The following is a 24,050-nucleotide window of genomic DNA, read 5'->3' on the forward strand; positions in this document are numbered from 1 at the left end:
CATTCCTAATATTGAGTTGCCCGTCACCCTTTCGCTTTCAGAACAGTCTCAATTCGTCAGGCCATAGACTCTACAAAGTGTCGAAAGCTTTCCACAGGGATGCTGGCTCACGTCGATCCCAATGCTTCCAACAGTTGTGTCAAGTTGGCTGGATGTCCTTTGGGTGATGGACAATTTTCGATACACACGGGAAACTGTTAAGTGTGAAAAACCCAGCAGCATTGCAGTTCGTGACACAAGCCGGTGCCCTGGCACCTACTACCAAACCCCTTTCAAAGGCACTTAAATCTTTTGTCTTGCCCATTCATCCTCTGAATAGCAGACATACACAATTCATGACTCAACTGTCTCAAGACTTAAAAATCCTTATTTAAACTGTCTCCTCCCCTTCATCTACACTAATTGAAGTGGATTTAACAGGTGACATCAATCAGGGATCACAGCTTTCACCTGTAGTCTTAATTCTGTACACTCATTGTATAGGGAATAGGGAACACTTTTGGGATGTACGCTACTTATCAGGAATATCGATAGTTACCTAGGGATTATTATAATTAATACATTACACAATGTCAATTACAGTAAAGGTCATCCTACCTCTGACAGACAAACAGAACAATGGTAACACCTAAAGTTTGATCAGTCCCCTCCTTAGATACAGAATCAACTATCCTTGCATCATCAATGTACTTCTTTGAGTGAAGTAGTTTAAAAGCAGGCACCTGGTGCCTCACGGTATCAGTAGGAACAGGAAGAGTACCTGACCAGGTGGACCAGGACGACTCGTTAGAAGAACCATCATGGCACTCCAATGGGTGAAGCCGTGGATCGCTCTGCTCTTCGGACTATCTGCTGCACATTCTGAGACTGGTAAGAAAAGATGAAATACATTTTAATATCACTTTAGGATAAGTCATGTAGCATAGTTGAGGAACTAAAGAGGAGCTGGGTTAGAAGGAAAATAAGACTTGTTCCCTGTCTATTTCTAGTTATGATTCCAGACATGACTTCCATTGGGAGTCTATATGATTCCAAACTGCAAATCGTATCAGGTAATTTGTGTTGTTGAATATATGTCACCAAATACTCAAATATCTATATTCTACTCTACTGTTATATTATACATCTTATATTCAGACATGAATGGTGCAACAATACTGTACATTTCGCCCCATGCAGCAGGAGCAAGTCCCACTCATAACGGGCAGGTCTGCAGCACATGGGGTAACTACCACTACAAAACCTACGATGGAGACCTCTTCCAGCTGCCCTACACCTGTAACTACGTGCTGTCGTCATTGTGTAAGAGCAGCAGCGGCTACGAGGCCTTTAACATTCAGCTGCAGCGCGGGGAGGTAGATGGGCTGCCCACCATCACCAAGGTATTCCTTTGTGATCAGTCCTTTGATTGTTTTACATTTCACTATTGATCAATTGTTTCAAATTTCACTATTGATTAATTGTTTTTAAATTGGAGTATTGATTAATAGTTTTTAAATTGCAGTATTGATTAATAGTTTTTATTGCTCTATGATCTTAATGGAAGGTGACCTTGAGGGTCCTGAAAGGCGTCTGTCAAATAAAACGTCCTACTATTATTATTATTAAGGTTTCTTTGAAGCTGGATGGAACCTTCGTGGAGCTGGCCAACGGTAACGTCAGCGTCAATGGATTACAGTGAGTTCCCAGTCTAGTCAACAATGGATCTCAGATGTGGAAAACCATTGGCTCTTAGATGTGTAAAATACATAGTAATACAGGAAGTAAATGATACGGGGGTTTGTAATCACTTAACTACATCCAATGGGATTCATTTTATTCAGAGATCAATCTTTTTTTGTTCAGTTAAAAAAAAGATTGGAACAAATTATATTTTCACTTCACCTGCATTCAGTTGCAAAGACTTGAGGTAAAATACATAAGTTAAAAAAAATGCATCATCATTAATCTCATCTTGAGATCAATCTTTTAATCTACATAATGTCAGTTTCAACCGGCAACAGTGAGTTCATCAGTGATCTAAAAGCATTCAGAGGTCAAACTCTTATTCTGAAGTTCAGTTGATGTCCATTTACAGATGAAAGTTACCAAGCTGAAATTCCATTTGATGAAATCCTATACAGACATTATTACCTGGTACAGTCTCAACAGGGGAGGAAGAAAAATACAAAGAAAATCCTTTAAAGGACCATTTTGACCCTTGTTGGAATACAGACTCTCCTCTCTGATGAACACTATTGTTTTGTCCCTCTAGGGTCACCATACCGTTTGGTCAGTTTAACGTCTTCATTGAGAGGACCGTTTCCTATGTGAAGATCACAGCCAAGCTGGGGTTAGTCATCATGTGGAATGAGGATGACTCCCTCTGGGTATGTGTTTAGTTTGATTACTCATTTCCATACGTCTTCTGTTACACTACAGTGATATGTGGTTGTTTCACCTACTTTGGTTCAATACACTGATTGTAAATCACCCTGGACGAGAGTCTCTGCTAAATGTCAAATGTAAATGTGATGCTTTAATGCAATATTCTGGTCCTGGTGAAAATGGTCTGTAGTTAGCTAGTGACTTTAGGGAACATCAGTGTTAGGGGAACTGTTGGGATAAGAGTGGGAACATCAGTGCTAGGGGAACTGTTGGGATAAGAGTGGGAACATCAGTGTTAACCTCAGATGGGATATGAGTGGGAACATCAGTGCTAGGGGAACTGTTGGGATAAGAGTGGGAACATCAGTGTTAACCTCTGATGGGATAAGAGTGGGAACATCAGTGTTTGGGGAACTGTTGGGATAAGAGTGGGAACATCAGTGCTAGGGGAACTGTTGGGATAAGAGTGGGAACATCAGTGTTAACCTCAGATGGGATATGAGTGGGAACATCAGTGCTAGGGGAACTGTTGGGATAAGAGTGGGAACATCAGTGTTAACCTCTGATGGGATAAGAGTGGGAACATCAGTATTTGGGGAACTGTTGGGATAAGAGTGGGAACATCAGTGTTAGGGGAACTGTTGGGATATGAGTGGAAACATCAGTGTTAACCTCTGATGGGATAAGAGTGGGAACATCAGTGTTAGGGGAACTGTTGGGATAAGAGTGGGAACATCAGTGTTTGGGGAACTGTTGGGATAAGAGTGGGAACATCAGTGTTAGGGGAACTGTTGGGATATGAGTGGGAACATCAGTGTTAACCTCAGATGGGATATGAGTGGGAACATCCGTGTTAGGGGAACTGTTGGGATAAGAGTGGGAACATCAGTGTTAGGGGAACTGTTGGGATAAGAGTGGGTACATCAGTGTTAGGGGAACTGTTGGGATAAGAGTGGGTACATCAGTGTTAGGGGACTGTTGGGATAAGTTGGGATAAGGGAACATCAGTGTTAGGGGAACTGTTGGGATAAGAGTGGGAACATCAGTGTTAGGGGAACTGTTGGGATAAGAGTGTGAACATCAGTGTTAGGGGAACTGTTGGGATACGAGTGGGAACATCAGTGTAAGGGGAACTGTTGGGATAAGAGTGGGAACATCAGTGTTAGGGGAACTGTTGGGATAAGAGTGGGAACATCAGTGTTAACCTCAGATGGGATAAGAGTGGGAACATCAGTGGTAACCTCTGATGGGATAAGAGTGGGAACAGAGTGTTAACATCTGATGGGACAGGACAGACCAATAATCAATCTATATTTCTGCACGGTTACATACTACTTACTACTTTTATATAGGCCTATACAGGAAATTGGGTGCCATTTGGAGGTGACAGTATGGAAGAACTTATCAGTTTAATAAGTTCACATTGGTTTTGATCCTATCTGTATGTACCTAACCTGAAGTACAGCGCCTGTTTTGTGTTAACATCCCACTCCTTGTACTCAGCGTCATATGCCAAACATAGGGATATCAAATCAAATTCTATTGGTGTGTGAAATGTACATATATATGAACTGCTGTAGGTGCATGGCCAGCTAGCTGTATGTGAAATGTACATATATATGAACTGCTGTAGGTGCATGGCCAGCTAGCTGTATGTGAAATGTACATATATATGAACTGCTGTAGGTGCATGGCCAGCTAGCTGTATGTGAAATGTACATATATATGAACTGCTGTAGGTGCATGGCCAGCTAGCTTGCAATTCATTAACCCTCAGTCATCTTCCATTGGTTTTATAGGTGGAGCTGGACTCAAAGTTCCAGAATCAGACATGTGGGCTGTGTGGAGACTTCAACGGAGTCCAGAACGAGTTCAATAGGAAGGGTAAACAAAATCACCAAATGTCTTAGAGGGGCGGATTACGCTCCTGTTCTGTTTATGAATGTGTGGGTTCAATCTATGGGTTAGGAAGGGGTTATAAAGTATTTTTCTAGGTACCATTTTAAGAAAGGGTTACCAAAAACACAAAACACATGATGACAGAGACTGTTTGTAAGGGGAAATAAACAGGTAAGATAAAACTATGTTTCTTTTCCTACAGATGATTATCTGAAGACAATCGACTATGCCGATATTTGGAAGATGAATGGCCCAACAGAGACCTGTACAGAAATCCCTGTTCACACTGAGCAGTGTGAAGACCAGGTATTTACAAGTCTAGAGTTGAGCTGAATTTTTTAAAATTGTATTTTATTTCACCTTTATTTAACCAGGTAGGTTAGTTGAGAACACCTTTATTTAACCAGGTAGGTTAGTTGAGAACACCTTTATTTAACCAGGTAGGCTAGTTGAGAACAAGTTCTCATTTACAACTGCGACCTGGCCAAGATAAAGCAAAGCAGTGTGACACAAACAACAACACAGAGTTACACAGGGAATAAACAAACATACAGTCAATAACACAATAGAGAAAAACGTTTATATACAGGCAATAAATAGGCCATAGTAGTGAAATAATTACAATTTAGCAATTAAACAATGGAGTGATAGATGTGCAGAAGATGAATGTACAAGTAGAGATACTGGGGTGCAAAGGAGAAAAACATTTAAATAACAGTATGGGGATGAGGTAGTTGGATGGGCTATTTACAGATTGGCTATGTACAGGTCACAGTGGTGGGTAGTATATGGGGCTTTGGTGACAAAATGGATGGCACTGTGATAGACTGCATCCAATTTGCTGAGTAGAGTGTTGGAGGCTATTTTGTAAATGACATCGCCGAAGTCAAGGATCGGTAGGATAGTCAATTTTACGAGGGTATGTTTGGCAGGATGAGTAAATGATGTTTTGTTGAGAAATAGGAAGCCGATTCTAGATTTAATTTTGAATTGGAGATGCTTAGTGTGAGTCTGGAAGGAGAGTTTAGAGTCTAGCGAGACACCTAGGTATTTGTAGTCGTCCACATATTCTAAGTCAGAACCGTCCAGAGTAGTGATGCTGGACGGGCGGGGAGGTGCGGGCAGCGATCAGTTGAAGAGCATGCATTTAGTTTTACTTGCATTTAATAGCAGTTGGAGGCCACGGAAGGAGAGTTGTATGGCATTGAAGCTCATCTGGAGGTTAGTTAACACAGTGTCCAAAGAAGGGCCAGAAGTATACAGAATGGTGTCGTCTGCGTAGAGGTGGATCAGAGAATCAAACCGTCTGTTGCCTCTCGTAATTCTTCTTCTTCTTCATCCTTTCAGACCAAACGTTGTGAGCAGCTTCTCACCAGTCTTGCCTTCAGTAGCTGTAAGGACCTGATTGCCACAGACTCCTTCATCAAGGCCTGTGCAGAAGACATGTGTCATTGTGGCAACAGCAGCAGCAGTGTCACCTGCGCCTGTCCCACCATGTCAGAGTACTCCCGCCAGTGTGCTCACGCAGGGGGGAAACCCCAGGAGTGGAAGACCGACCAGTTCTGCTGTAAGGGAATCTTTTTTGCATGACACATCCTTTTTGTTTTTATACTGGATTGTTTGTTTGTATTGCTCTGTTGGTAGTTTGGATGTGGGTAAAAAAAAACTATATATATGTATATTGTAACTCAAAGTAAACACTTTTGACATGAAATAATGCTTTGCCTTAGGTAATCTATAGTGTCTTCTTCTTTGACATGCTTGTATTTACATTTATGTGACTGAAAACTGAGGAGCAAATCCCAATTTTCACTTCCAATGATGTCAATGGAAGAAGACGTGAAAATGTGATATAATGAAGAGTCAGAAACAGATTTGTGACTCTGGTTATTTGTGTTGAGCAGTGAAGACATGAAAATGTGAAGTAATGAAGCCTCAGAAACAGATCTGTGACTCTGGTTATTTGTGTTGAGCAGTGAAGACGTGTCCTTTAAGCATGCAGTACCAGGAGTGTGGTAGTCCCTGCACTGATACCTGCTCCAACCCAAAGAGGAACCAGCATTGTGAGGAACACTGCACCGACGGATGCTTCTGCCCTGCTGGTACATGCACTCATTACTGAATACAACATTATATGTCAGCTATGTAACTATTTTAAAGTAGCTGAATACAACATTATATATCAGCTATGTAACTATTTTAAAGTAGCTGAATACAACATCATATATCAGCTACGTAACTATTTTAAAGTAACTGAATACAACCGATGATGCCCTGATGTAGAGGTAGCACCACAGGTCCCAGGGTGGTGGGGCAAATTGTTTTTCCTGGGGCCTGGAGCTTTTCCTAATCTGGTAACCTAACCCAGGTATACATCACGACCCTATAGGATCTGAATGTGATTAATTAGTAGTTGTGAAAAGGTATTTTTATGGGCAATGATGGGAGTGGGACCAGATTTACATATTTAGCAGATGCTCTTATCCAGAGAGACTTACAGGAACAGTTAGGGTAAGTGCCTTGCTCAAAGGCACACTGACAGAATTTTCACCTCGTCAGGCCAGGGATTCAAACCATTGACCTTTCAGTTACTAGCCCAATGCTCTTAACCAATAGGCTACCTGCCGCCTAGGTATACAGATATATATTTTCTAAACAGGTCACAGGGTTTTAAAGAAATTCTGGAAAATCTCCTGGCTATTTCAACCAGGAAGGGTGTATAAAAACCTGATAAAAGTTATGTGGCTATTTAAACCAGGAAAAGGTTAAAAGTTACATAGATTGGAAGAGTAGCCTTATTATAGGACTGGAGATTTCATTATTTGATCAAAGTTCTGCAACAGATGTACTGTAGTAATTAAGATACTGATCTACATGTATCAATGTATTTAATGAGATAAGGAAGGACTAAAAATATTTAATGTAAGTCATGGAACCAGCTGACTAAATGTATTGAATGTCATTATGGAACCAGCTGACTAAATGTATTGAATGTCATTATGGAACCAGCTGACTAAATGTAATGTATTGAATGTCATTATGGAACCAGCTGACTAAATGTATTGAATGTCAGTTATGGAACCAGCTGACTAAATGTATTGAATGTAAGTCATGGGACCAGCTGACTAAATGTATTGAATGTCATTCATGGAACATTATGGAACCAGCTGACTAAATGTATTGAATGTCATGTATGGAACCAGCTGACTAAATGTATTGAATGTACCAGTCCTGGGATCAGCTGACTAAATGTATTGAATGTCCTCATATGGAACCGTGTTTGATGACATCACTACAGACTGGTTGTGTAGCTGTGAACCAGTGCTGTTTGTCTAAATGGACTGTCTTACCAGCCTGGACAATCATTCTCAAGAACATGCCACAAATGGTAAGAGCTGCACTGACTGTTTGTGAATATACTGATGTCATTGTTGTGACTAAATGTGTTGATCCGGGTGTGTTGAGGCTAAACTGACTGTCTCTCTCCGTTAGTACCTGTATCCAAGGCCTGTGGAGTTGTATGTGTTGAGGCTAAACTGACTGTCTCTCTCCGTTAGTACCTGTATCCAAGGCCTGTGGAGTTGTATGTGTTGAGGCTAAACTGACTGTCTCTCTCCGTTAGTACCTGTATCCAAGGCCTGTGGAGTTGTTTATGTTGAGGCTAAACTGACTGTCTCTCTCTGTTAGTACCTGTATCCAAGGCCAGTGGAGTTGTATGGATCTAGATTGCCCTGCTACCTGCTCCATAGTGGGAGGTTCCCACATCACCACCTACGATGGGAAAGCCTACACCTTCCATGGAGACTGCTCATATGTCCTGTCCAAGGTAGGGATCTAACCTACTGTATGGAAACTGCTCATATGTCCTGTCCAAGGTAGGGATCTAACCTACTGTATGGAAACTGCTCATATGTCCTGTCCAAGGTAGGGATATAACCTACTGTATGGAAACTGCTCATATGTCCTGTCCAAGGTAGGGATCTAACCTACTGTATGGAAACTGATCATATGTCCTGTTCAAGGTAGGGATCTAACCTACTGTATGGAGGGATATTAGTGCCAACAGAAAATATTGAATAACAATGTGATTTCTTCATACAAATTCAAAGTGATTCAATTCAGATTCCATGTCAGGTGGCACTAATATGACTCCCTGCTGACACATACTGTATGTTTAGTAGATTTAACTCCTAACTCGCTAGCGAACATGTACTGGCCCACGAACCGGCCACATCCGGCATAGATTGCTGCCGACAGCTGGCAGCCACTTGCATTGGAAGTGCTTATACATACCATGAGCATCACTATCCATATTAATCTCATAAATACTTTTCAATCAAGTTGAACCATAATATACAGTGCCTTCAGAAGGTATTCACACCCAATAATGGCTGTGATAGGAGAAAACTGAGGATGGATCAACAACATTGTAGTTACTCCACAATACTAACCTAATTGTGAAAAGTGAAAAGTGAAGAGAAGGAATCCTGTACAGAAGAAAAACATTCCAAAACTAACATCCTGTTTGCAACTAGGTACTAAAGTCATCCTGCAAAAAATGTGGCAAAGCAATTAACTTTTTGTCATCAATAGAAAGTGTTATGTTTGGGGCAAATACAATACAACACATTACTGAGTACCACTCTTCATATTTCCAAGCATAGTGGTGACTGCACCATGTTATGGCTGCATCATGTTATGGGTATGCTTGTAATCGTTAAGGACTGGGGAGTTTTTCAGTATAAAAGATAAATGGAATGGAGTTAAGCACAGGAACAATGCTAGAGGAAAACCTGGTTCAGTCTGCTTTCCATCAGACACTGGGAGATAAATTCACCATTCAGCTGGATGATGACCTAAAACACAAGTCTACACTGGAGTTACTTACCAAGATGACATTGAATGTTCCTGAGTGGCCTGGTTACAGTTTTGACTTAAAATCGGTTTTAAAATCTATGGCAAGACTTGAAAATGGCTGTCTATCAATGATCAACATCCAACTTGACAGAGCTTGAAGAATGTACAACAATAAATAATTGCAAATATTGTACAATCCAGGTGTGCAAAGCTCTTTGCAACTTACCCAGAAACACTCACAGCTGTAATCGCTGCCAAAGGTGATTCTAACATGTATTGACTCAGGGGTGTGAATTCTAATGTAAATAAGATATTTCTGTATATCATTTTCAATATATAGCAAACATTTCTAAAAACATGTTTTCACATTGTCATTATTGTGTGAAAAAAACAATATTTAATACATTTAAAATTCAGGCTGTAACACAGCAACATGTGGAATAAGTCAAGGGGTGTGAATACATCCTGAAGGAACTGTAGTTCCCTAGGACCAAATGTAGGCAAGTAGTAAGTAGTGTGTTACAAAAAATGTGTTCCCTTTACCTTACTGTCATTCCTAAACTTTACTATCATACCATAACTTAACTGTCATACCTTGTACCAATTGTCCCCAGCAAACCAACAAGACTGCTTTCACAGTCCTGGGTGACATAGTGAAATGTGGGAAGACGGACATTGAGACCTGCCTAAGATCTGTAACCCTGGTGACTCCAGAGTCCACGGTAAGTTAGCCAGTCAGTGACTCGTATCACCACTTCAGGGTTGGAGTAAATTACATTTCATTTCCAGTCAATTCAGGCAGTCCACTGAATTCCAATTCCAATGCTCTTCATTGTTTTTCAGTGAGGAACATTTGGAATTGGAATTAGGTTTTCTTTCTGAATTGACTGGAATTGACTCCAACCCTGTTCCACACTCCTTATCACCAGGGGAGTCTCTTTTACTCAAGTTGCATTTTGTCACTTGCAGATGATCGTCATCGAGGCCAGTGGAAGGGTCTTTGTCAACAAGGTGTTTTCTCAGATGCCGCTTTTCATGGGTGAGTGACTGATTGATGGCTGCTTGAGAAAAGGGATACAGAGATGTGATATCTGTCTATTTTAGTAGTCATTGATCAGTATAAATGCATGTTTGAAACCCTTCCCATGCAGTACGTACTGTACCAGAAGTTGTCTCTTTCTTTCGTCTTTCTTTCCTTGTCTAGCAGCATGTAACACCATAAGCATCCCACAATAGGGAAGTGGGAGCTAAAAGTTCATGGTAAACCAGATTGTGACTAGAACTTGTATATATTTTCCACAGCGGATGTAAGGATCTTTCAGCCCTCTACATTCTACATCGTTGTGCATACCTCTTATGGGCTCCGTCTAGAGGTCCAGCTAACACCTATAATGCAGGTCTACATCGTAGCTAGCAGTTCACACAAAGAAAAAACCCAGGGTATGTTTCTCTCTGTTCATTTAAAGTCTTTGTGGAAAGATAAGCGTTTTTGGGTCTTTGAAAAACACTTTATAAATCTCATGCATTGTTATTATAAAAGCTTATTGGTTATCAAACTACTGTTAATGTAACATGTCACTATACCACTTGTTTGAGGGGTTCGGTCAAACCTCACCTGAAACAATTATTAATAAACTAATGCATTGCATCTTCAGTCAATGTTAGTTCAAACCACCTGTTATAATGTTTTGTACCTCTTATCCAGGTCTTTGCGGAGACTTTAACGGTGTCCAAGCTGACGACTTCAGAACCATCAATGGACTCGTGGAAGGAACCGCTGTGACGTTCGCCAACACTTGGAAGACCAAAGCAAGCTGTCCTGATGCAGAACAGAACTTTGAGATCCCATGCAGTCTGAGTGTAGAGAACGGTACTCCTTCAACCTCTTTAAAAACATTAACATATGTCTAATGCAGCGGTTCTCAAACTAGGGGTCACGACCCCATGTGGGGTCACTTTCTATGAAAATGGTGTCACGGGAGAATTTCCAAAATACCAAATAATATATATACAAATTTGTTTACATCCCTGTTAGTTAGCATTTAGCCTTTGCCAAGATAATCCATCCACCTGACAGGTGTGGCAGATCAAGAAGCTGATTAAACAGCATGACAATTACACAGGTGCGCCATGTGCTAGGGTGTGCTTTCATTCCACTACGGAATGAAACCACACACTATTGCAGAGATTTTGATATTACCGTCCGCAATCGATGTGGGGGGATAGAGGCACATGTTAAACAAAGAATTTATGCTATTTCTCGCAATCAAGAGGAAACTCTAACTGAACGACTCACAAACTCCCCAGTTTATGCTCTCCAAATGGACGTTAGCTGTGGAGGCCGAGATGCCCCATGCATTGAATTTTGTTCGCTATACATATCGGGGGATGCTATTCATGAGGACATATTGTTCTGTCTCACGATTTCTGAGCATGACATGGCACAGGGGATGTTCCGTGTGCTGCGTGGCTATATTGACAAAAACAGATTCCATGTGATTGAAAGGTGGACTCTTGCACAAATGGGGCAAATCTATAGTGGGACAGCGGGCAGGCCTCTTCACTAAATGGGGTCGTGGGCCAAAAAGGTTTGGGAACCCCTGGTCTAATGATACAATACCCAAATGCGCTTCAGCCCAGGTGAACAAAAAGCGAATCAGGTGCTCGACTGAGGGACAGTAAAGCCTAGATTAAAACTCTTTGTACTTTGTTAAATGTTGCTAATATCTCATATGTTTTACAGAGAGATATGCCAAGCACTGGTGCTCAATGCTGTCAGATAGTGAAGGAATATTTTCCCAATGCCACACTGAGATCAACCCAAATTACTACAAGGAAGTAAGTATGATGATTTTAACTTCTCAAATGCTCTTTAATTACAGAGTTATCTCAAAGCTCTAAGAATATATATTTATTTATTAAACAATCATTTAAGACGTTCTATATCAAATAATTATATAATATTAATTGAATTTATCTCAAAACATCTAATCAGATTTTTGTAATACTATTGTCCTGTGCTTGTGTGTGATTTCAGAAAGAAGTTTTCTTCATTATCACATCTCATAACTTCTTCTTCTGTTTCTTCTTCTCTCCCTGTAGATCTGCCTATATGACAGTTGTAACTGTGAGAGGAGTGAGGAGTGCATGTGTGCTGCGGTCTCCTCCTACGTCCATGCATGTGCTGCTGCAGGCGTCCTGCTCAGTGGATGGAGAAACACCACCTGTGGTAAGATAAACATCAGAGATACTGAATGTATTTATTAAATAACTAATGAAGGGTTCCCCTCCTATTTACCCACAGTGTCCAAGGTTCACCCTCCTATTAACCCACAGTGTCCAGGGTTTACCCTCCTATTAACCCACAGTGTCCAGGGTTTACCCTCCTATGTACCCACAGTGTCCAGTGTTTCTCCTCCAACTACCCACAGTGTCCAGTGTTTCCCCTCCATTAACCCACGGAGTCCAGGGTTTACCCTCCTATTAACCCACGGTGTTCAGGGTTTACCCTACTATTAACCTACGGTGTTCAGGGTTTACCCTCCTATTAACCCACGGTGTCCAGGGTTTACCCTCCTATTAACTCACGGTGTCCAGGGTTTGCCCTCCTATTAACCCACGGTGTTCAGGGTTCCCCTCCTATTAACCCAGGGTGTCCAGGGTTTCCCCTCCTATTAACCCACGGTGTTCAGGGTTAACCTTCTTATTTAAAACAAAATACCCCAAAACATGTAATTAAATGTTGAATCACCATACTGTTTTCCACAGGGAAGTACTCCTCTAGCTGCCCTGACACGATGGTCTATGACTACACCATGACCAGCTGTGACCGTACCTGTCGTTCACTGAGCCAGACAGACTTCACCTGCCAGGTACATTTACATGGACATCTCATTTCTATTGTATGTGTTTGCTATTATTGTTCATTTTATTAATGTCTTGTTGTTTTGTATGTTGTTGTTGTGCTGTTGTTGCTGTTTTGTTGTTGTCTTGTTGTTGCTGTTCTGTTGTTGTTGTGTATCTTCTTGTTGTTGTGGATGTTGTTGCTGCAGACATGCCCAAAGTAATTTCCCCTCATGGATAAAACATTTTTAATTGAATTGAACAGTTAGACCATGTGTCTGTGGACGGCTGTGGCTGTGCCGAGGGAACCTACCTGAATGACCAGGGAGAGTGTGTCCCTGCCTCACACTGCTCCTGCTACAATGGAGGCACAGTAGTACCCCCTGGAGAGGTCACCAGGATCTATGGGGCTACATGGTAAGGACTTGGTTGGCATGTGAAAGAAAATCTCTGAAAATCTGATGGTCTTCTCTGTTGTGGCTCTATTAAAATATTTAGAAATCGACTGTCTTCTTCTGAAGTCTTGTTTTACTGCAAGAGGCATGCTAAACCATGCTTAACCCCCTCCTCTTGTATCCCTCTTAACCACCCAGTTCTTGCAGACAAGGGAAATTAAGCTGTACTGGAGAACAACAACATTTATGTGAGTACTCTGAAATACAGAACACATCTTTATTTGCCAAATATAGCAAATCACTTCACAACCAAGACTCTGTAGTTTAATCCCTACTAACCTATGAAGCCTACTTTTGTTCCCTACAGCCTGTGAAGAACCAATGGGTTTCTTCAACTGTTCTAGTGCAGGGCCCGGAGCCAAGGGCTCAGAGTGCCAGAAGAGCTGTCAAACACTAGACAGTCACTGTGTAAGTCTACAATGGGACATGTCTTACAACACATTAATAAAAACATGTCTTACAACACATTAATAAAACATGCCTTACAACACATTAATAAAAACATGTCTTACAACACGTTAATAAAAACATGTCTTACAACACATTAATAAAACATGTCTTACAACACATTAATAAAAACATGTCTTACAACACGTTAATAAAAACATGTCTTACAACACATTAATAAAAACATGTCTTACAACACATTAATAAAAACATGTCTTACAACACATTAATAAAACATGTCTTACAACACATTAATAAAACATGTCTTACAACACATTAATAAAAACATGCCTTACAACACATTAATAAAACATGCCTTACAACACATTAATAAAAACATGTCTTACAACACATTAATAAAAACATGCCTTACAACACATTAATAAAAACATGCCTTACAACACATTAATAAAAACATGCCTTACAACACATTAATAAAACATGTCTTACAACACATTAATAAAAACATGTCTTACAACACATTAATAAAAACATGTCTTACAACACGTTAATAAAAACATGTCTTACAACACATTAATAAAAACATGTCTTACAACACGTTAATAAAAACATGTCTTACAACACGTTAATAAAAACATGCCTTACAACACATTAATAAAAACATGTCTTACAACACATTAATAAAAACATGTCTTACAACACGTTAATAAAAACATGTCTTACAACACGTTAATAAAAACATGTCTTACAACACGTTAATAAAAACATGTCTTACAACACATTAATAAAAACATGTCTTACAACACGTTAATAAAAACATGTCTTACAACACGTTAATAAAAACATGTCTTACAACACGTTAATAAAAACATGCCTTACAACACATTAATAAAACATGTCTTACAACACATTAATAAAACATGTCTTACAACACGTTAATAAAAACATGTCTTACAACATGTTAATAAAAACATGTCTTACAACACGTTAATAAAAACATGTCTTACAACACGTTAATAAAAACATGTCTTACAACACATTAATAAAACATGTCTTACAACACGTTAATAAAAACATGTCTTACAACACGTTAATAAAACATGTCTTACAACACGTTAATAAAACATGTCTTACAACACGTTAATAAAAACATGTCTTACAACACGTTAATAAAAACATGTCTTACAACACGTTAATAAAAACATGCCTTACAACACATTAATAAAAACATGTCTTACAACACGTTAATAAAAACATGTCTTACAACACGTTAATAAAAACATGTCTTACAACACGTTAATAAAACATGTCTTACAACACGTTAATAAAACATGTCTTACAACACGTTAATAAAAACATGTCTTACAACACGTTAATAAAAACATGCCTTACAACACATTAATAAAACATGCCTTACAACACGTTAATAAAAACATGCCTTACAACACATTAATAAAACATGCCTTACAACACGTTAATAAAAACATGTCTTACAACACGTTAATGAAAACATGCCTTACAACACATTTTAATAAAAACATGTCTTACAACACGTTAATAAAAACATGCCTTACAACACATTAATAAAAACATGTCTTACAACAAGTTAATAAAAACATGCCTTACAACACATTAATAAAAACATGTCTTACAACACATTAATAAAAACATGTCTTACAACACATTAATAAAACATGTCTTACAACACGTTAATAAAAACATGTCTTACAACACGTTAATACAAACATGTCTTACAACACATTAATAAAAACATGCCTTACAACACGTTAATAAAACATGCCTTACAACACGTTAATAAAACATGCCTTACAACACGTTAATAAAACATGTCTTACAACACGTTAATAAAAACATGTCTTACAACACATTAATAAAAACATGTCTTACAACACATTAATAAAAACATGTCTTACAACACGTTAATAAAACATGTCTTACAACACGTTAATAAAAACATGCCTTACAACACATTAATAAAAACATGTCTTACAACACGTTAATAAAAACATGCCTTACAACACATGAATAAAACATTTCTTACAACACATTAATAAAAACATGTCTTACAACACGTTAATAAAACATGTCATACAACACATTAATAAAAACTTGTCTTACAACACGTTAATAAAAACATGCCTTACAACACATTAATAAAACATGCCTTACAACATGTTAATAAAAACATGTCTTACAACACATTAATAAAACATGTCTTACAACAAGTTAATAAAACATGTCTTACAACACATTAATAAAACATGTCTTACAACACGTTAATAAAAACATGCCTTACAACACGTTAATAAAACATGTCTTACAACACGTTAATAAAAACATGTCTTACAACACGTTAATAAAAACATGCCTTACAACACGTTAATAAAACATGTCTTACAACACATTAATAAAAACATGCCTTACAACACGTTAATAAAAACATGTCATACAACACATTAATAAAACATGCCGTACAACACGTTAATAAAAACATGCCTTACAACACGTTAATAAAAACATGCCTTACAACACGTTAATAAAAACATGCCTTACAACACATTAATAAAAACATGTCTTACAACAAGTTAATAAAAACATGTCTTACAACACATTAATAAAACATGCCTTACAACACATTAATAAAACATGCCTTACAACACGTTAATAAAAACATGCCTTATAACACGTTAATAAAAACATGCCTTACAACACATTAATAAAAACATGTCTTACAAGACATTAATAAAAACATGTCTTACAACACGTTAATAAAACATGTCTTACAACACGTTAATAAAAACATGCCTTACAACACTTAATAAAAACATGTCTTACAACACGTTAATAAAACATGTCTTACAACACGTTAATAAAAACATGTCTTACAACAAGTTAATAAAAACATGCCTTACAACACATTAATAAAAACATGCCTTACAACATGTTAATAAAAACATGCCTCACAACACATTAATAAAAACATGTCTTACAACACGTTAATAAAAACATGTCTTACAACACGTTAATAAAACATGCCTTACAACACGTTAATAAAAACATGTCTTACAACACATTAATAAAAACATGTCTTACAACACATTAATAAAACATGCCTTACAACACGTTAATAAAAACATGCCTTACAACACGTTAATAAAACATGTCTTACAACACATTAATAAAAACATGTCTTACAACACGTTAATAAAAACATGTCTTACAACACGTTAATAAAACATGCCTTACAATACGTTAATAAAACATGCCTTACAACACATTAATAAAAACATGTCTTACAACACGTTAATAAAACATGTCTTACAACACGTTAATAAAAACATGTCTTACAACACGTTAATAAAACATGTCTTACAACACGTTAATAAAAACATGTCTTACAACACGTTAATAAAACATGTCTTACAACACGTTAATAAAACATATATTGCAACACATTTAATTAAAACATACAAGGACAATGTTATGTTCACACAGTGTCAGATTGATCAAATGATTTATTACCTTGGACAAAGCTAGGCCCAGTATCCCAAACGATATCCTCCGATGAGATTTACTTTTTAGAGGGTTTCTGTTTGAGCAGACTGTAATGTTTACAGAGAACCTGATCTCCATGAACGTCAAGGAGATCATCTTTAAAAGTCATCCTTGTGTCTTTTCAAACACCTGATCAATTGATCCATTTGACAAATAATGTCCACATCTTATACCCTGGAGGGTGGAGGGACATTCAGGCACATAATGTCCACATCTTATACCCTGGAGGGTGGAGGGACATTCAGGCACATAATGTCCACATCTTATACCCTGGAGGTTGGAGGGACATTCAGGCACATAATGTCCACAACTTATACCCTGGTGGGAGGAGGGACATTCAGGCACATAAAGTCCAACTTAAATTCATGTCAGTCCTTCCCTGATTCATTGTGTTATAGATCAGTGCAGAGTGTGTGTCAGGCTGTGTATGTCCTGATGGTCTGCTGTCTGATGGAAACGGAGGATGCATCAAGGAAGACCTATGTCCCTGTTCTCACAATGGAGTCTACTACCAACCTGGACATGTGCTCAAAGTAGACTGCAATACCTGGTAAAATCAACTTCTATCCATCTTCTTCTTCTTCTTCTTTGGATATGTCAAATGCTTCCCTCTAAAATCTTCCCATGTGATTATGTTTGCATCATTGTAGCACTTGTGAAGGCAGAAAATGGCAGTGTACCAAAAAGCAGTGTGATGGGATGTGTGCCATATATGGAGATGGGCATTTCATCACTTTTGATGAGGAAAGGTTCACTTTCAATGGAGATTGTGAATACATTCTTACTCAGGTAGGGCAATAATCATTTGCATTCATGATTTTCTTTGTATTTTTATTAAATCCCCTACTTTATGTATGATGCACATATTTTCCAATTATGTTTAAGATGAGGTAATAATAATAATAACTACGATGTTTTCTGATTGTGAATTTGAAAACATCCTGCAGGACTACTGCAGCAACAATCCAAAAGGTACCTTTAGAGTGATCACAGAGAACATTCCCTGTGGAACCACCGGCACCACCTGTTCCAAGGCCATCAAGCTCTTCTTGGGGGTAGGAACTACTGTTCATAAACGGCTTCAGACTTGCATTAAAGGTACAATAGACAAGTCTGGACATTTGGCACAATGTCGTGAGTGAGCGGAATTCCATGCTGAACTCTGGATTGCGCTTATCTCGTCCCCCCCATGCATTTAGCTACAAAACCTACAGTCTTCTCATGGATCTCCAAGTCGAGGCCGGTAGGAGTATTGTACCAGCATCTGTAGCAACATAGCTTGCTAAACAGTGTCTTAGACCATTGTGCCACTCAGGCGCTGTACAACGTGACTGGTCGAGAGTAGCCTACAGTACTCCAGTAATACCAAAACAATCCTAACAAAATGAAATAATAAAAACCTGTTTAACAACAGTTTTAGTAAGTAATACTGAAGTCGTGCACAATTATCAGTTTCTATTTAGGTTTATGTCACCCATTCATTGTCAGTTAGAGACACAGTTGGAACCAAAATCATAATCAGTGCTCTAACTCCCCCTTGCGTTGGTCTGGAGCAATGAAGTGGTGACGCAGGGTACTGTACTAAACCACAAATTACCTCTAAATCCCGCAGCATAATCACAACATTTTTAGTGGAGCAACCACTGTAGCTAGATTGACAGGGCTGTCTGAGGGAATGCCTGCTTAGAATTCTCTATGAGCAGAATTGATAGCAGGAACCCCCCCCCTCCTTGCATTTGGGTTAGGGTTAGCTATGTATTAGGGTTAGGGTTAGCTATGTATTAGGGTTAGGGTTAGCTATATATTTGGGTTAGGGTTAGCTATGTATTTGGGTTAGGGTTAGCTATGTATTTGTACAGTATAATTTCAAATTGACATGTACAGTATATCAAATCAAATCAAATCAAATGTATTTATAAAGCCCTTCATACATCAGCAGATATCTCAAGTGCTGTACAGAAACCCAGCCTAAAACCCCAAACAACAAGCAATGCAGGTGTAGAAGCACGGTGGCTAGGAAAAACTCCCTAGAAAGGCCAAAACCTAGGAAGGAACCTAGAGAGGAACCAGGCTATGTTGGGTGGCCAGGCCTCTTCTGGCTGTGCCGGGTGGAGATTATAACAGAACATGGCCAAGATGTTCAAATGTTCATAAATGACCAGCATGGTCATATAATAATAATCACAGGCAGAACAGTTGAAACTGGAGCAGCAGCACGGCCAGGTGGACTGGGGACAGCAAGGAGTCATCATGTCAGGTAGTCCTGAGGCATGGCCCTAGGGCTCAGGTCCTCCGAGAGAGAGAAAGAAAGAAAGAAAGAAAGAGAGAAAGAGAGAATTAGAGAGAGCATACTTAAATTCACACAGGACACCGGATAGGACAGGAGAAGTACTCCAGATATAACAAACTGACCCTAGCCCCCGACACATAAGCTACTGCAGCATAAATACTAGAGGCTGAGACAGGAGGGGTCAGGAGACACTGTGGCCTCATCCGATGACACCCCCGGACAGGGCCAAACAGGAAGGATATAACCCCACCCACTTTGCAAAAGCACAGACCCCACACCACTAGAGGGATATCTTCAACCACCAACTTACCATCCTGAGACAAGGCAGAGTATAGCCCACAAAGATCTCCGACACGGCACAACCCAAGTGGGGGCGCCAACCCAGACAGGAAGATCACATCAGTGACTCAACCCACTCAAGTGACACACCCCTCCTAGGGACGGTATGAAAGAACCCTAGTAAGCCAGTGACTCAGCCCCTGTAATAGGGTTAGAGGCAGAGAATCCCAGTGGAAAGAGGGGAACCGGCCAGGCAGAGACAGCAAGGCTGGTTCGTTGCTCCAGAGCCTTTCCGTTCACCTTCACACTCCTGGGCCAGACTACACTCAATCATATGACCCACTGAAGAGATGAGTCTTCAGTAAAGACTTAAAGGTTGAGACTGAATTTGAGTCTCTCACATGGGTAGGCAGACCAATCCATAAAAATGGAGCTCTATAGGAGAAAGCCCTGCCTCCAGCTGTTTGCTTAGAAATTCTAGGGACAATTAAGAGGCCTGCGTCTTGTGACCGTAGCGTACGTGTAGGTATGTACGGCAAGACCAAATCAGAGAGATAGGTAGGAGCAAGCCCATGTAATGCTTTTTAGGTTAGCAATAAAACCTCGAAATCAGCCCTTGCCTTGACAGGAAGCCAGTGCAGGGAGGCTAGCACTGGAGTAATATGATCAAATTTTTTGGTTCTAGTCTGGATTCTAGCAGCCGTATTAAGCACTAACTGAAGTTTATTTAGAGCATTGCAGTAGTTTAACCTAGAAGTGACAAAAGCATGGATACATTTTTCTGCATCATTTTTGGACAGAAAGTTTCTGATTTTTGCAATGTTACGTAGATGGAAAAAAGCTGTCCTTGAAACAGTCTTGATATGTTCTTCAAAAGAGAGATCAGGGTCCAGAGTAACGCAGAGGGCCTTCACAGTTTTATTTGAGACGACTGTACAACCATTAAGATTGATTGTCAGATTCAACAGAAGATCTCTTTGTTTCTCGGGAAACATCTCTGTTTTGTCCGAGTTTAAAAGTAGAAAGTTTGCAGCCATCCACTTCCTTATGTCTGAAACACATGCTTCTAGCGAGGGCAATTTTGGGGCTTCACCATGTTTCATTGAAATGTACAGCTGTGTGTCATCCGCATAGCAGTGAAAGTTAACATTAGGTATTAGAATGACATCCCCAAGAGGTAAAATATATAGTGAAAACTATAGTGGTCCTAAAACGGAACCTTGAGGAACACCGAAATTTACAGTTGATTTGTCAGAGGACAAACCATTCACAGAGACAAACTGATATCTTTCCGACAGATAAGATCTAAACCAGGCCAGAACTTGTCCGTGTAGACCAATTTGGGTTTCCAATCTCTCCAAAAGAATGTGGTGATCGATGGTATCAAAAGCAGCACTAACGTCTAGGAGCACGAGGACAGATGCAGAGCCTCAGTCTGATGCCATTAAAAGGTCATTTACCACCTTCACAAGTGCAGTCTCAGTGCTATGATGGGGTCTAAAGCCAGACTGAAGCATTTCGTATACATTGTTTGTCTTCAGGAAGGCAGTGAGTTGCTGCGCAACAGCCTTTTCAATTTTTTTGAGAGGAATGGAAGATTCGATATAGGCCAATAGTTTTTTATATTTTCTGGGTCAAGGTTTGGCTTTTTCAAGAGAGGCTTTACTACTGCCACTTTTAGTGTACATACTGGATAGTGTAAAACTCAGCACCACCCCAGTGTAACCCTGGATGGTGTAAAAGCCAGCACCAACACAGTGTAAAACCCAGCACCACCACAGTGTAAAACCCAGCACCACACAGTGTAAATCCCAGCACTACCACAGTGTTACCCTGGATAGTGTAAAGCCCAGCACCACCACAGTGTTACCCTGGATAGTGTTAAATCCAGCACCACCACAGTGTTACCCTGGGTAGTGTTAAAGCCCAGCACCACCACAGTGTTACCCTGGGTAGTGTTAAGCCCAGCACCACCACAGTGTTACCCTGGATAGTGTTAAATCCAGCACCACCACAGTGTTACCCTGGTTACCCTGGGTAGTGTTAAATCCAGCACCACCACAGTGTTACCCTGGGTAGTGTTAAATCCAGCACCACCACAGTGTTACCCTGGGTAGTGTTAAATCCAGCACCACCACAGTGTTACCCTGGGTAGTGTTAAATCCAGCACCACCACAGTGTTACCCTGGGTAGTGTTAAATCCAGCACCACCACAGTGTTACCCTGGGTAGTGTTAAATCCAGCACCACCACAGTGTTACCCTGGGTAGTGTTAAATCCAGCACCACCACAGTGTTACCCTGGGTAGTGTTAAATCCAGCACCACCACAGTGTTACCCTGGGTAGTGTTAAATCCAGCACCACCACAGTGTTACCCTGGGTAGTGTTAAATCCAGCACCACCACAGTGTTACCCTGGGTAGTGTTAAATCCAGCACCACCACAGTGTAAACCTGTCTACTAGTATTACATTATCAATGAACACTTTCTGTTTCTGTCTTTCAGAACAATGAGATCAGACTAGCAGATGAATCTGTAAAAGTGATCAAACAAGAGAACGGGGTTGACGTACCATACCAGGTCCACTCTATCGGTCTCTATGTTGTTGTTGAGGCTGGAAATGGCCTGATCCTCATGTGGGACAAGAAGAATAGCCTGTTCATCAAACTCAGCTCTACCTTCCAGGTGAGTGACTAGAATAGGACATTTTGAACCAGTGATTGCACTGTATCTTTGTTTACCAATTGCATTGGCTTACAAAACAATGTGATGTTTTATTATCTACTTCAAGTTATTATTTTTAAATATTTAATTTCCTTCCAGGGCCAAGTGTGTGGTCTGTGTGGTAACTACGATGGTAATGGAAAGAACGACTTCACGTCCAGAAACCAGGAAGTGGTTGTTGAAGCTCTGGAGTTTGGGAACAGCTGGAAAGTGTCACCCAGTTGCCCCAACGCTGATATCATAAAAAACCCATGCACTTTAAGATCATACAGGCAGTCCTGGTCTCTGAAACGCTGCAGCATCATCACCAGTAACGTTTTCTCAGCCTGCCACTCACAGGTACAGTACACAGCAGATACTATTCAATATAGATTCAATACTTTATTGCCATACCAACCGAAGTTGTTAGGAAGTCGACGTAGTGCAGCTGATATAAACTAAGATAAAAAGACACACATATACAGGGTAGCCTAGTGGTTAGAGCGTTGGACTAGTAACCGGAAGGTTGCAAGTTTAAGTCCCTGAGCTGACAAGGTACAAATCTGTCGTTCTGCCCCTGAACAGGCAGTTAACCCAATGTTCCTAGGCCGTCATTTAAAATAAGAATTTGTTCTTAACTGACTTGCCTAGTTAAATAAAGGTAAAATAAAATAAATAAATAAATACAGTCATTTGAATAACCTATACATTCAATAGACAGTACAGCAGATACATTCAATAGACAGTACAGCAGATACATTCAATAGACAGTACAGCAGATACATTCAATAGACAGTACAGCAGATACATGCAGTCGGCAGGTTAAAACAAGCTGTCTGTACAAAGGCTATGACTTGTGTATCTTGGCTATGTTGGTAAATACATTTGGTGAAAATGGTCAATTTCGGTTAAAAGCCGTTGAGGGAGTTACATATGGAATGGTTTTCAGATGTTCATACAGTGCCATTGATCATTTAGCTATTTCATTTGGAATTTTAGGACCCCTTTAGGACCCCTTTTTAGGACCCCTTTGGAATTTTAGGACCCCTTTTTCAAAAATATATCCCCCCCCAACAATATTTGATAAGATATTCAATTTGGCCTTTACTGCTATAACATAACAACACATTCATAAATGGCAAAACAGACAGTCAAAAATAAATCATAAGGAATAGGATTTTGAAGTGTCTGTTGTATATTTAGGAGATATTTAACTTTTTTTGGACACGTACTTAATCCCTTATTTTTATTGGCACAAAGCTACCTCCATACTTCCTGAGCTTTCAAGCAGTAAAAAACCTGATATCGCTTAAATTGACAGATTGTGAGAGGGATTTTTTGGTGATGTTACTTAGATCAACGCACAGGTGCATCA

General features: G+C 39.6%; 1 protein-coding gene across 1 annotated transcript in view; it reads left to right on the top strand.

The window, feature by feature from the left end:
* Positions 1-725: 725 nt before the first annotated feature.
* The window catches only part of LOC121838841 (mucin-5AC-like), a gene marked incomplete at its 3' end in the record, with an annotated part of 33,012 nt that continues 9,687 nt past the window's right edge, over positions 726-24,050 (top strand). Inside the window, exons 1-26 of the mRNA XM_042301194.1 lie at positions 726-870; positions 990-1,052; positions 1,180-1,382; positions 1,610-1,677; positions 2,255-2,369; positions 4,167-4,251; positions 4,469-4,572; positions 5,614-5,833; positions 6,243-6,384; positions 7,589-7,654; positions 7,954-8,092; positions 9,738-9,845; positions 10,093-10,162; positions 10,426-10,563; positions 10,829-10,993; positions 11,867-11,961; positions 12,226-12,352; positions 12,892-12,995; positions 13,232-13,383; positions 13,560-13,609; positions 13,729-13,829; positions 17,804-17,955; positions 18,056-18,194; positions 18,353-18,460; positions 22,478-22,657; positions 22,796-23,035. Coding sequence (XP_042157128.1) covers positions 801-870; positions 990-1,052; positions 1,180-1,382; positions 1,610-1,677; positions 2,255-2,369; positions 4,167-4,251; positions 4,469-4,572; positions 5,614-5,833; positions 6,243-6,384; positions 7,589-7,654; positions 7,954-8,092; positions 9,738-9,845; positions 10,093-10,162; positions 10,426-10,563; positions 10,829-10,993; positions 11,867-11,961; positions 12,226-12,352; positions 12,892-12,995; positions 13,232-13,383; positions 13,560-13,609; positions 13,729-13,829; positions 17,804-17,955; positions 18,056-18,194; positions 18,353-18,460; positions 22,478-22,657; positions 22,796-23,035 — 3,204 coding nt within the window. The remainder of the gene's footprint in view (positions 871-989; positions 1,053-1,179; positions 1,383-1,609; positions 1,678-2,254; positions 2,370-4,166; positions 4,252-4,468; positions 4,573-5,613; positions 5,834-6,242; positions 6,385-7,588; positions 7,655-7,953; positions 8,093-9,737; positions 9,846-10,092; positions 10,163-10,425; positions 10,564-10,828; positions 10,994-11,866; positions 11,962-12,225; positions 12,353-12,891; positions 12,996-13,231; positions 13,384-13,559; positions 13,610-13,728; positions 13,830-17,803; positions 17,956-18,055; positions 18,195-18,352; positions 18,461-22,477; positions 22,658-22,795; positions 23,036-24,050) is intronic.

Source organism: Oncorhynchus tshawytscha, linkage group LG19 (genome assembly GCF_018296145.1).
Source record: "Oncorhynchus tshawytscha isolate Ot180627B linkage group LG19, Otsh_v2.0, whole genome shotgun sequence".
NCBI lineage: Eukaryota > Metazoa > Chordata > Actinopteri > Salmoniformes > Salmonidae > Oncorhynchus > Oncorhynchus tshawytscha.